The sequence below is a fragment of the Eubalaena glacialis genome, chromosome 9 (genome assembly GCF_028564815.1).
Source record: "Eubalaena glacialis isolate mEubGla1 chromosome 9, mEubGla1.1.hap2.+ XY, whole genome shotgun sequence".
Taxonomy (NCBI): domain Eukaryota; kingdom Metazoa; phylum Chordata; class Mammalia; order Artiodactyla; family Balaenidae; genus Eubalaena; species Eubalaena glacialis.
Genome location: NC_083724.1, coordinates 45,986,753 through 46,000,808, shown reverse-complemented (window position 1 = coordinate 46,000,808; position 14,056 = coordinate 45,986,753). Strand labels below are relative to the sequence as shown.

Sequence of the window (14,056 nt, the reverse complement as noted above, 5' to 3'; positions counted from 1 at the left end):
CTATATATTGACAAAAAGGCAGTGAGTAGTAAAACCAAACTGTCTGAAATTTGGAAGTATCTGCTAAAGGTCTAGAATAGAATTGTCCATAAGAACTTACTACAATGATGGAAAGGCTTACATCTGCACTGTCCAATACAGCAGACAATAGCCACATGTGGCTACTGAGTACCTGAAATGTAGCTAGTGAAACTGAGGAAAGGAATTTTTAATTTTATTAAATTTTAAGTAATTTAAGCTTAAATGCAGCCAGATGTGATTAGTGGCTATGGTATTGGGCAGTACAGGTCTAGAAGATTATAAAATGTTGGAATGTAATAATCCAGTGTTTTCTGCTACACAATCCTTCCCATACCCCTAAACATATTTTTAATTGTATACTATTTTCAGCACAGGGATTTCAATTTTTTCATTAAGAGAGTACATGCAAATAAAAAGGATTGTTGTTAAAAATGAAATTTTCCTCGGTCCCACACTGAAGTGGTAAAGAAGAGGGAGGAGAGTATAGGAAATTGTATCACAACCACCAGAACATGCACACAGTGCCCTTTCTATATTGCCACACTTAGGTCCTAGTTTCAGGTCAAAACCCCCTGCCCTCCCCCACAAAAAGGCCCAGCTGATACCCAATCATAAATATCAATTCTAAATTAGTCCCAATATATTTGAACTGCGTACAAACACACATTTTAACTGAGTCCACAACAGTCCCAAGACATTTCCCAGTATTCTTTCTACACTTTTCAACAGTAAAATATACCAGACTTTTCTGCAGCTAACACTTCTGGCTATCTAATGTCAGCTTCTTCCCCTCGCTGTATGGTTCTTCCAGACACAATACTTGTAACAAGTTCAATGCTCCAGTTGTCTGCCTTCCTCACTCCGTTGATACTAAATCAAATCCCCATGTTATTAATTCCCTTTTGAGCTCCATAAGTAATGCAATCCATGGCTCCTATGCCCGAGTTTAATTAGTAAATTATTTCATCAAGATCTCTCAATTTCAAAAATTCATGTCACAAATTTAATCAGAGTCTAAAGTAACTTTAAGCTTTCATTAAGCAAGTTTTAAAATTCAGAATAGTAACAAACTAGTTTAACCATCAGTCACAAATTGACAAACTATTTGGGAATAATAAATGTACTTCTTTGCTACTACTTGTCTTATTTGTTAAAAATAGAGCTCCAACAACATGCCAAGCACTGGCAACATAAAAATAAATAAGGCTCAGTCCCTGCCCTTGAGGAGGTCAGTCAAGCAATATTAAAAAATTTGCATACAGCACAGGAGGCCATCTAAGGGAACAGTTTTACTTCAGTAGGAGGTCACATCTATGTGATTCCAACTGCAGACTCAGAACATCGCCGTCGGTGTACACATCTCTCACACGAATAAAAGTGCTTTCTTTACCTGAAAATCCAATTGTTTTAAGTCCCTTTCAGATCTTGGAATTATAATTTTGTGACTAAGCTACTTTAAGATTTATCTACAAGAAAAATGAAAGGAAGTTTAGAAGTCCTACCACTGTGCCCAACCCACAGTGAGAATTCGATAAATATTTGCAGAAAAAAAATCATAAAAGCGGCTCTTACAGTGCTTTCCCTCATTTCCCCCTTAAAAATCTGCAAATTTTAGAACATCCGGACCATCTCCGACCTTAATTTCACCCACCAGTTAAAGACACTGAGCAGCATCATTCACTCGCTCACCACAAAAGTGCTGTGCTTTCGCAGCGCCAAGGGTGGGGGTGTGTAAGGGGCGGAAATCTTAATGCTGCTCTCACAAGAACTGACAACAGTTTGAGAAAAAACATCCTACGGCATCCCACGTGTAGGTGAACTTGGGCTCTCCGCCTGTTCAGTTTGCAGGACAGCGACAATACATACAAATCATGCCCAGCACTGGACGATTTTACCACCACCATCTTCTATCTGAAATTCTTACAGCACTTTTCCGGTCACCCTCACCGGCCTCAAAGCCAAACCTTTAACGAGGGATGAAAGACAAGAGGGCTAATGTGATCCTGAGATCAGAAGACAAGAGGCTGAGCAACAGACGGCGCGGCAGACACGCGGGAGTGCAGGGCCGGGAAGGGCTAAGGTGGTGCGAGATGACTCGGGGGCGCGGAGGTCAGCTCAGGCGGCCCGGTTCCGACGCCCCGGAGGCGTGGCGACCGGAGGGCGAGCGCGGCGTGCGCCACGGTGCGGACGGGTCAGCCGCAATCAGCGGGGGCGCCGACGGGCTGAGCAGGGGTCCGCCACGGGCTCCTTACCCGTAGTAGCGGAAGGCATTAATGATCTTCCAGAAGTGCTCGCGCTCGAGCCTCTCCTCCTCTTCCTCTGTGCTGCGCGTGGCCGCCGCCGCCGAAACCGCCGCGGCGGAGCCCAAACGCCCGGCGGAGAACTGCACTTCCACCTCCTCGCTCCCACCGCCTCCTCCGCGGCTGCCGCCGCCTCCCCCGCAGCCCTCGGGCAGCTGAGAGACTGGCGGCGGAGGGCGCCGCCGTCGCTGCATCGCCGCCGCGGCCCTCGGCCTGGCTCGCTTGCGTCTCGCCGCGACGGAAAGCGTGGTGGCGGCTGCTCGGCCCTCCTCTAGACGGCGCCCGCCGTGGACATGCCCCCAGCTCGCGGCGCGCCCCGCCCCCGCCGCCCTCGGGCCTCCATCAGCGCCGGGCTCCGCCAGGTCTTCCGAGCACCCGGAACGACCGCGCTTGCGCATTCGAGAGTACGACGAAGGGCCGCAGCCACCTGCGCTCATTTGCTGCCGGCCTTTGGCGACGGCGCGCTGATGTCACGACAACGCGTGAAGTGGGCGGGGGCAAGGGCCAGATGGGTGGGGCGAAGGAGGAGATTCCAGGCAGGTTGGGGATGGCACCTGCGAGCAGCCGCGTGGTTTGGGCTTGAGAGCCGGTGAGTGCTGGGTCGTGGAACAGGCAGCTGAACTAAGGTTAACACATTAGCAAAGGAGAAATGCTGAAAAAAAGTTCAGCTTTGATGAATTTAATCGGAACTTTTATTTCAGAAAGTCTAGAAGGAAGGTCTTGCATTCGCCCTGTTAAGTTTTAATGAATTTCTTAAGTGAATTTCTATTTTTAATTGCATAAATGTAGAGGGACACTGTCATCTTTTCAGTGTTTAGGGGCCAGCGAAAGCCCTAACCCAAGCCCTGGACTGGTCATGGCAGCAGATCGGGAAAAATTCAGGAACCTAACTCTGTCTAGTACTCGCACTTTGGAAGACCACCAAAGCGCAAAGGAGCCGTAACGCGGTGGAGCACTAACATCAAACGGTGGCCCATAGCAATGTCAGACTTAACCACTAACTCTTATTTACCTGCGTTCATTTTCCGCCCCATTTCTCTCTGGGCTCGTGGATAAAACCGCTGCCCTACCTGCATTTGATGTTATTCTTAGAAAATAACTCGTTTCACTCAATTTAATCTACCATCCAGCAAAATAGTCTTTCAAAATAATGGTAAAAGAAGATTGTTTTATTCAGGAGAATTAAACTTGCTCAGGGACCACGGATTCTGTTAAAAAGATATAATCATATTGAAAATGAAGTGGCTCTCTGATCGCGCGGCGGGCCTTCAGGATGGCGCCGAAGAAAGACAAGAAGCCTAAGAAGTCAACCTGGAAGTTTAATTTGGACCTTACTCATCCAGTAGAGATGGAATTTTTGATTCTGTAAATTTTGAACAGTTTCTACGGGAGAAGGTTAAAGTGAATGGAAAAACTGGGAATCTTGGGAATGTCGTTCACATTGAACGCTTCAAGAATAAAATCACAGTTGTTTCTGAGAAACAGTTCTCGAAAAGGTATTTGAAATACCAAGAAATACCTTAAAAAGAACAATCTTTGTGATTGGCTTCGTGTGGTTGCATCTGACAAGGAGATTTACGAACTTCGTTACTTCCAGATTAGTCAAGATGAAGATGGATCCGAGTCTGAGGACTAGATGAAGCCATCCCTTATAGGGCTTTGCTTGCTAATAAAACAAATGAAGTATACAAGAGAGACATCTTGAAGTGGACCTTTAGTTTATCAGTGAATAAAAAACATTACTCTGGGGCTTCCCTGGTGGCACAGTGGTTAAGCATCCACCTGCCACTGCAGGGGACACAGGTTCGAGCCCTAATCCGGGAAGATCCCACATGCCGTGGAGCAACTAAGCCAGTGCGCCACAACTACTGAGCCTGCGCTCTAGAGCCCGCAAGCCACAACTACTGAGCCCGTGTGCCAGAACTACTGAAACCCGCGCACCTAGAGCCCGTGCTCCACAACAGGAGAAGCCACCACAGTGAGAAGCCCGCGCACCGCAACGAAGAGTGGCCCCTGCTCGCTGCAACTAGAGAAAGCCCGCGCACAGCAACGAAGACCCAACACAGCCAAAAATAAATAAATAAATTTATTTATTTAAAAAACAAAAAAAATTACTCTGTATGATAAGCATTCATCTCTTTTATTTAAGTGTATGCTGTTTATATGGTGCTGGCTTTCTTTAATATTTTTTAAAAATTTTTATTGGAGTATAGTTGATTTACAATGTTGTGTTAGTTCCGAGTGTATAGCAAAGTGAATCAGTTATACACATATGCACTGCTTTTTTTTTTAAGATTCTTTTTCCATATAGGCCATTACAGAATATTGAGTAGAGTTCCCTGTGCTATAGAGCAGGTTCTTATTAGTTATCTATTTTATATATAGTAGTGTGTACATGTCAGTCCCAGTCTCCCAATTTATCCCTCCCCCCCTTATCCCCTGGTAACCATAAGTTTGTTTTCTACATTTGTGACTCTACTTCTGTTTTGTAAATAAGTGCATTTGTACTCCCCCCCTTTTTTTTTAAAATACTTTCTGTAAGCAGTATTTAAATAGCCTATAAACTGGGCCCGTGAGCCACAACTACTGAGCCTGCGCGTCTGGAGCCTGTGCTCCGCAACAAGAGAGGCTGCGATAGTGAGAGGCCCACGCACCGCGATGAAGAGTGGCCCTCGCTTGCCGCAACTAGAGAAAGCCCTCGCACAGAAACGAAGACCCAACACAGCCAAAATAAATAAATAAATAAATAAATAAATAAAGATCTACGTCAGAACTCTTTAAAAAAAAAATAATAATAAAATAAATAGCCTATAGCTAGTGGAATTTCTTTCAGGATTTCTAAAATGTACTGCTTTTACAAATGTTCTTGAGTTAAAGTATATAGTGAAAAAATGAAGCACAATTTTGGGTATAACTTTATATAATAAAATATTTAAATTCTCAAAAAAGAAAAAGAAAATGAAGTGGCTTCATTTTCATAATTTAAATTAATAACTGAAATAAAGGCAATGCTAAAAAAAAGTACTGTGGTTATTCTGTGTTAATGTTACATTTTAATACAATGTTTTTATAAAGTTTAAAGTTATTTATTTTTTGAATAGTAATGCAGTAATACATGGTTCAAAATTCAAAAGGAAAATGCAAAGGGTTACAAATGTAAAGTTTCTTTACCCTGTCCCTAACCTCCAATATCCCCGTCCCAGACACAATATATCAATTCCTTGCCTATTCTTCCAACTTTTCTATCCAGTACCTTTTTTCTTAGAGTCTGGTGTTTGGAAGTTATGTATAAATTCTCATTTTTTTTTTTTTTTTTTTTTTTTATGGCTGTGTTGGGTCTTCGTTTCTGTGCGAGGGCTTTCTCTAGTTGTGGCAAGCGGGGGCCACTCTTCATCGCAGTGCGCGGCCTCACTATCGCAGCTCTCTTGTTGCGGAGCACAGGCTCCAGATGCGCAGGCTCAGCAATTGTGGCTCACGGGCCCAGCTGCTCCGCGGCATGTGGGATCTTCCCAGACCAGGGCTCGAACCCGTGTCCCCTGCATTGGCAGGCAGATTCTCAACCACTGCGCCACCAGGGAAGCCCTCATAATATTAACTGTTACCAATGCTGTTTTCATATGCACACACAAATTATACATGTCATAATTTGTGACATATATCATGCTAACATTTAATATTTTATATTTTAATTGTTTTTCCCTATTGTATCACCTTATTTGTTCCTTACCTCAACTCTGTGAAGTAAGTCTTGTTATATTCCTTTAAGAAATGAAGACAGACTCAGAAAAATTGTCTTACCCAGGGACACATAAATAGCAGAGCTAAAGTACATTTATTCATTCATTCTTTCCAGCAAATGTGTTGGTTGCCTCCTATGTCTCTTGCACTGAGCTAAAGGCAGCTAGAAGCTAGTGGAAACATGGACTTCTCATTTTCACTTTGCCAGTTAGTAAGTGTGACCTGTTTAAAAAAGTTACTTGAGGTCTCGACTGTATTGTTTCTAAAATGGATGTAATATTACCCTTCCTACAGGGCCATTGGGAGAAATAAATGAGATAAAGAGCAAGAAATGCCTAGTATATCAGCTTAATAAATATTTTCTCTTCAGAATACATTTTTGACCTTGTTTTAAAACACTTTTCTTAAGACTTCCTCTTCCTAACTTCTTTGCAATGAGTTTCTCTTATAGAAATCTTCCCAAACAATAGAGCCCTTTGGGCTGAAAGTTTGGGAATGTTTTCATCCCAAGGTCAATTAACCTCCAAGAATTAATAACCAAAACATACTAAGCGTCCCTTAGTTTTCCCAGTCCTACCAACAAAGTTACGCCTTCATTATTCTCAAGGTTGTTTCATAATAAATAAATGTTTATAAATAAAGGCTTAGAAATCAGCAGGCCTATTCACCTGTTAATCATAAGTATATTTCTATTCGCCTCATGTTCCCCAAGTGGATATCTCACTGAAAGTTGGCACTTAAATATTATGTTGGTTTACCTTTTAACCAGTTGCTTTCCCTACTAGACTCTTAAGTTCTTTGAGGGCGAGATGCATATATTGATCTGTTTTGTTCAAGACCATATCCCCAACATCCAGCACAGTGTCTGGCATGTGAAGATTTTGTAAAACCAGTTTATGGATTGAGTACAAGAATTTACAAGTGCCAGGCACTGTGCTAAACACTACATACATCATTGCCTTTAACTTAGTACTTAAAATAGTATCATCATTCCTGGGTTTTTTTTAACAGATGAAACCACTGTAATTTAAAGACTTTAAGTAATGCTATCAAAGCATACAGCTCCTAGACAAAGCCCAAAATACTATGAACCACTGGATCTACTGCCTCTACTGAAGTTGATCTTGTTTATTCTTACATCAGTTTCATGAAGTCCTTTTACTTTTGTAAACCTTGCAAATAATTGTTATTTACAGCAATTTGACATTCTAGGTGGGCGAGAAAAGATATGTATACTTTACTTATGAAAAGCAATAGACTAGATCGCTCAAGAAATATGTTTATGGAGATAAACTATTTATTACTCTTTATGTTTAAATATCTTGTTTTTATATCAACAAAGATTCAAATTGCTATTGATCTAAGGACCTCATGGAAAAAGGGGACAGCAGCTAGGGACTTCCTCAGCTTAATATCAGGGTCCCCTTATAATCATCATCATTCTGGGGTTTACAGTTTTTCTTCTTGGAATCCCTCTATTCAGTCTGCTCTTTATGAGTACTGTCTTTGACTGAGAACTAGCTAGTTTTGCTTTTGTATTCTTTGTTCTAATACCTGGATTTAGGCTAAGAATACCATAATTTGTCTTTAAATAATGACGATACTCTCCACTGTGGAACTAAAGATATGACTCCTATAAATGGTCTCTTTTTACCTTTAGAGAATCTTTATATTCTTAATCACAGGAGCCACTTCCAGTTGCAATCTTTGTGTACACATTATTTTAATGCTCTCAATAGTTATTCTCAAACTTGGGAAAATAAGTCATAGATTATTTACCATACTGCTAGGAGTCACTACTTCTTTCCAGAAGCACTAAATTAGCCCTACAAATAAGTTTTCCCATCCTCTAAGCTCTAAATCATTTTGTTGTTGTTGTTGGGAAACATTTCAAGTTAAAAGAATAATTTAAACTGACATTATTCCATGCTTCCCTGTCCAGAAATCCAGGGCCAACCGACCCTATTGGCATACCCATGCATGTTTAGGGTACCAGTCAAGCAAATGTACCCCCACCAAAAATTTAAGAAGAGTAACATATCTATTATTTCCCCCCCCCAAAAAAGTGTCAGAGTAGTCATTGTGGAGGAAAATCAAAATTTGTACTTCCTTACACTTATTTTACAGATTATTTTGTTGGTGGTGGTTTAAATTACCTATGGTGGTAAAGATGGGAGTACCGCAGTATTTTCAGGCAAAAGGCCTATAAAAGTCATCTAAAAGACCTGCTAGTACCAAGAATTTGTGCTTTGTCTGAGCACCTCCTACAAGTAAGAAAGACACTTTCTACTTCCTTCTTCTCTGCAGAGGCAGCCTCTAAGATCTTGTCCTGGTTTCTGTCTGCCCCTGGCACCTATCTGCCCCTTATCTTTTCTGAAATTATCAGTATTAATAAGGAATAATGTTGGGCTAATCTGTTTGAATTAGCAGTCACTACTGTACCTCATCCTGACTCCTGGCTCTCCCTTTAAAAATCCTATCAGTCACTTGGAGGTTTCCCATCTATCTAACCTTTAATGAGCTATAGCTGTGGTCTACATTTGCTGCTCAAAGGTGTGGACCCTATTCCAGCACCACGGACAAATCCTGGGAGCTTCTTAGAAATGTAGTATTTCAGGCCTCACCTACTGAATTTGCATTTAAACAATACCCCCAGGTGTTTTATAGGTACGTTAAAATTTGAAAAGCACTGCTTTAGAAACAACACAGAACATACACATATGAGTCCTTTTACTGATGATAGATAAATGTCTCATAGTCTCTTTCTCTCTGAGAGCCTATATTAGGTAGACTGCTCTCAGTGATATGAACAGAACACCCAACTAAAACTAGCTTAAATAAGGACATTTACTATCTAAAAAAACATGAAGTTCCAAGCTACATCAGCTCCAGATTATCAACCCAGTCCTTTCCATCCTTGGGCTCGGCTATTTTCAGCATGCTAGCTTACTCCCTCACAATCGTAAGATGGTTGCCACAGTTCAAGGCATCACACCCAGATACAACAAATTCAGCAAAGAAAGCCTGTTTCCTCCTATATGTGTCTCTTTTCTTCAACAGGAACACTTTTCCTGGAAGCCACCCAGCAGACTTCCCATAGTGCTTCACATTCCCATTTCTAAACTAACAGTAGACAAAAGATATAGAATTACCTGGACAGGCTTAGACTAAATAATATCATCTTCATAATCCTGAAATACAATCAGAATTTTTATTTTGGCCTAAACCTATCAGGTCTCTCTTATCAAGAAGAAAACTAAACACTCTAAGCTAGGTGGGGATGGGGGGAGTTTGCTGCTAAGAAGGCAAATAACAGGACCTTTATCTTCATGTTTAAACAGAAAAAAGAAATAAAGTAGGAGTGACAGAAATCCTCTCAAAGAACAAATCCTCTCTGATTTAATATATACCCATACTATAAGCATAACTAACTTAATATGTATATATAATTAAGGTTTGGCTTTAGTTTCTTTTATTGTACTCTATGCTGTATGCCAAATGAATCCTGGTATGTACTTTACTTGCTAATAAATAGGCTTACATAAAAATTATTTGGGGCAGGGCTTGGCCGAGGTCAAGAATCTGGTCTATTGCAACACTTCCTAACTTATCTGCTAGCCTCCAGATTTCCCTCACATATGCTAGTGCCCCAGGTATATGAGAGACTTCAAATGATTTTTTTCTCAATAAATAGTTTTCTTTTTCAAAAGTGAATTGAGTAGGGACTTCCCTGGTGGTCCAGTGGTTTAGAGTCTGCCTTCCAATGCAGGGCACGCAGGTTCAATCCCTGGTTGGAGAACTAAGATCCCACATGCCGCAGGGCAACTAAACCTGTGCACCACAACTACCGAGCACACAAGCCACAACTAGAGAGCCTACGTGCCACAACTACACAGCCCACACACTCTGGAGCCTGCGTGCTGCAAGAAAAGATCCCGCATGCCGCAACTAAGACCTGACGCAGCCAAAAATAAGTAAATAAATAAATATTTTTAAAAAGTGAATTGATTATGTTGCTCTTCTGATTCAAATCCCGCAGTGATGTTCCACTGCTTATTGAATAAAGTCTAAGTTCTTTAACATAACATATAACATATAACATCCTTCCCAGTGGGCCACAGGCAATCTTTCCAGTTATGTCCTATAAGTCCCCACCCATCCCCTCACCTTATCACCCACAAAGAATCACTCCTTCCCCTATGATCTCAGAGCTCTCCTTCCTCTGTTACTGAGTGCCTCACACTCCTTTGTAATTAGTTGCTAAAATATCTGGTTCCCCAGCAGAATATGAGCTCATTTATCTTCTTCACTTTGCATGACTGAATTTTCTAATTTTTCTACAAAATTTTATACCAAAAGTTTTATATCAGCATTTTACTAAAAGTGTGCCTTAATAAAAAATATGTTGTAAACAAGCTTGTAATATTTTGGATGGACATAAAAAATCTTGGTGGGAGGAGGCATCAGCCTGCAGAAGAAGGAAGTATCCGTGGTGGATGTGATGTCCATGTTCAGATTTAATGTCTTTTCAGAGAGAGAGAGAAAAAAAAAAGCCTTTTTACCTTCAGCCAAAGGCAGAATAAGAGTATGATGTCATACAGCAGAAAACTGAAGTTCTGAAGATAGAAGAGTTTCTTTTGCAGAATTAGAGCCATCCAATAGATGAAGATGAAGAAATGAAAACTTACAAGCTGGAATCATGGCTAGGGAAGTGGCAGAATTCCATTATCTTACTAAAATCTCCAGAAAAATCAATGTTTTTTGGTGGGAGGTAATGTTTCTTTCCCACTCTTGACCTGTCCATCTACGAAAAGGGAGTTCAGTCAAGCAATACCCCTTGACTTTCTCTACTCCTCTGCCTGGGGAAGGTGGGGTGTCTCATCTGATTGGAACATTTGGGAGGAATAAACTGGGCGTGCTCAACTCAGCTCCGGGCCTTATTTATTTCGCCCCTCTTGGGAGTAAACTTGCTTATAGTAAGCACAATTTCTTCTCTGTTACTCATGCCATAAAATCCTTCCCAGCTGGAAAAGTTGTCCTGGTCCAATACTGCTATGACTATATGAGTAAGTCTAATTCTGAATGGAGTTAGGAGGCCCATTTGACTCTCGTGTAAAGATATATTCTCCAAGGTAGGCTTTATCAGTAAAAGAGGGGATATTTGGACTACCATCTGCCTCTGCTTTGTCTTATTGCTCAATTGTTCTGAACCCAGGTGGGAAAGAGGGGAGTGTAGTAACTATATTTTCTTATTTTCTGTATTCTTTTTTTTTTTTAAGTTTTATTATGGAAAATTTCTAACATGTACAAAGTACTGAGAATAGCAATGAGAACTACCACACAGCTTCAACAGTCATCACTCACGGCCAATCTTGTTTCCTTTGTACCTCCCACTCTCCGTTATTCTGAAGCAAATTCTAGATACCACATTATTTCGCCCCTAAACATGTAGGCACACACCTCTAAAACAAAAGAATGGGAACCAAGACATTTGGTGTCTATGCCTAGCTCAGTGAGTGGCAGTCCTCTGTATCTTCATTTCTGCAATTTGTAAAATACGATTTATAGGTGGTTGCAATGAAATTTTTTTTGTTTTTTAAGTAACCACAATCAAAAAGGAGGGCTAAATCCTCACAGGGCTCCAGGAGGGAAGCTCACCCCATAAATCCAGGCTGGCAAAGCCCAAGGCACCACTCAGGAACAATTCCCTTTAAGGTGGGGATCCCAGGCACTGCCCATGGTCCCTGGCCGTCTAGGGTGCAGTGGGTCCTTGTCCTGCCCCTTATTTTCCGTATTCTTGATGCTCTGCCACCTGGGGCCTCACTGACTGGGGAGAGACTGCTCCTCTCAGGGCTAGCTAATTGTCCAATAGCTAACAAATCCCCTGGACCTTTCATATACAAACTGACCAATCCAGAACCCACATCCATCCTTCAACCACCTTCTTTATCAAACTCTCACACACCAAGTCAATATTCCCCTGCCCTAATCAACCCAGCGCCAGGTACTAGATAACTGGAGACAGTCCCTACACCCCAGAGCCTGCTGAAATTATTCCGACTAGCCAGTCCTAAGCATGCTTACTCTGCCTTGCCTTTACTGTGGAAACCACAATAAATGCTTTTGCCCACGCTTTCCCCTTGACCACCCCCATCTCCTGATTGATCCTGGTGCTTCCCTGTATGGCCCTATGTGGTGAAGCATGCCCCTCTTCTTGAAGTAAAAACTATCTTGTCAATGGCATCTGTCTCCTGATCTCCTGGTCTCACCATACCTGAATAATAATAAAACCTACATTTTAAAATGAGGAGCTGTTATCAGGATCCTCCAAAGGCCCCCAAAAAATCTTCAGGAGGTGGTACAAAATGTGTCTTTATAACACACTCATTGATATCATTTCCCCTTCTTTCTTGCCATATTTGTTTTTAAATCAGTAAGGTGGGAACAGAATTACCCAAAGAGCTAGGCCCTGATTAGCAACAATTTGCCCAGTTTTCATTTGTTCTTGAGATTCTAACCACTGATTTCTAAAGAAGAATAACATATCCAATAATTTATCAGTCAATCTGCATCTTAAGTGTAAAAAATTCTTAAGTGTTGTGAACACAAGAGAAATGTAATTCATGGTCCAAGCGTTCAAGAAGGTTATGGTACAGTGGGGAAGTAAAACTAGGAAATATTAAACAATTGAGATGATTTAGTGTTAAAGCAGTAGATTAAGTAAGGTATAATGGGAGTTAAGGAAAGGGAAGAACAGTTTGAAAGTAGCATGAGAGCTAGATCTTAAAGGGTAAACTTAACTTGAAGAGGCAAAGAGGTGGGAGTATTCTTTGCAAACCAATTCAAATTGGTTCAAGTCAAAACAGAAAAAAAAAGTATTAATTGTTTCTTATTACCAAAGAGATCAGTCATATGTAGATCGAGAAGCTCAATTATATCATCAGGAATCTGTCAGTTGCTGTTTCTTGGCTTTGTCAAGCACTACTTTTTCTAAAAGTTCCTACTGAAGGTTCAGGCAAGGCTCACATTGGGCCAGCTTGGGTCATATGTTTTTTTTTCAGTAAAGTTACTTATGTATTTATTTTTTGGCTGAGTTGGGTCTTTGTTGTGGTACGTGGGCTTCTCATTGCAGTGGCTTCTCTTGTTGCGGAGCACGGGCTCTAGGCGTGTGGGCTTCAGTAGTTGTGGCTCACGGGCTCTAGAGCGCAGGCTCAGTAGTTGTGGTGCACAGGCTTAGTTGCTCCGCAGCATGTGGGATCTTCCCGGACCAGGGCTCGAACCCATGTCCCCTGCATTAGCAGGCGGATTCTTAACCACTGCGCCACCAGGGAAGCCCCGGGTCATATGTTCTTTATTGAACTGATTGCTGTGACCAAGGGGTCATGGTCCTCTGATTAGCCGGGCTTGGGTCACATGTCCACCCTAGAGCTGGCTGTGGAGTCAGCCACATGCAAACTATGGACCAAAGGTAAGAGTCTGATGATTCCCAAAGGAAATTCTGAACGATGTTACCAAAAGGTAAGATCAATTCTGGACAGGAAAGTATAACAATCTTTGGCGTGGTGGGGGAATAACAGCATAAGCAAGGTGGAAAGGAAAGCAAAGACCAGTCTGACTATAATCCATATTAAGAAACAGAGGAAAATTTTGATAATTCAGGTGGTATAAAATTATTAGAACCTTTAAAAGTCAGACTGAAGAGATTGAATGACTCACTAAGCAGTGGAGATTCATTTTAGATTCTGAAGCAATAGAGTGATATGGTAAAAACAGTATTACAGAACAATTAATCAGACAAGAGCCAGTAGCTAAACTGTTGTCAGGAAGACCAGATGAGGAGATTGTTCAAATAATCCTGAAATGACATGATAAAGATTTATGCTAGACAGTAATAGTGAAGGGAAGAGATTAAGGTAAATCTAGATATTACTTTCCAACGAAGAAAAGACTAAATTGAATACAGGGATGAAGAGAAGAATCAGAAGGGATGACAAAGG

At 41.4% G+C, this 14,056-nt stretch overlaps 1 protein-coding gene and 1 pseudogene across 1 annotated transcript in view; one reads left to right on the top strand and one right to left on the bottom strand.

Annotated features, from left to right (window-relative positions):
* Positions 1–2,744, bottom strand: part of CARNMT1 (carnosine N-methyltransferase 1) — a 40,329-nt gene extending 37,585 nt beyond the window's left edge. The window contains exon 1 of the mRNA XM_061201183.1: positions 2,274–2,744. Within this exon, the coding sequence (XP_061057166.1) occupies positions 2,274–2,719 (446 nt within the window). The 5' untranslated portion in view covers positions 2,720–2,744. The remainder of the gene's footprint in view (positions 1–2,273) is intronic.
* A 761-nt stretch (positions 2,745–3,505) lies between these two features.
* Positions 3,506–3,957, top strand: LOC133098391 (ribosomal protein eL22-like 1; annotated as a pseudogene).
* The last annotated feature ends 10,099 nt before the right edge of the window (positions 3,958–14,056 follow it).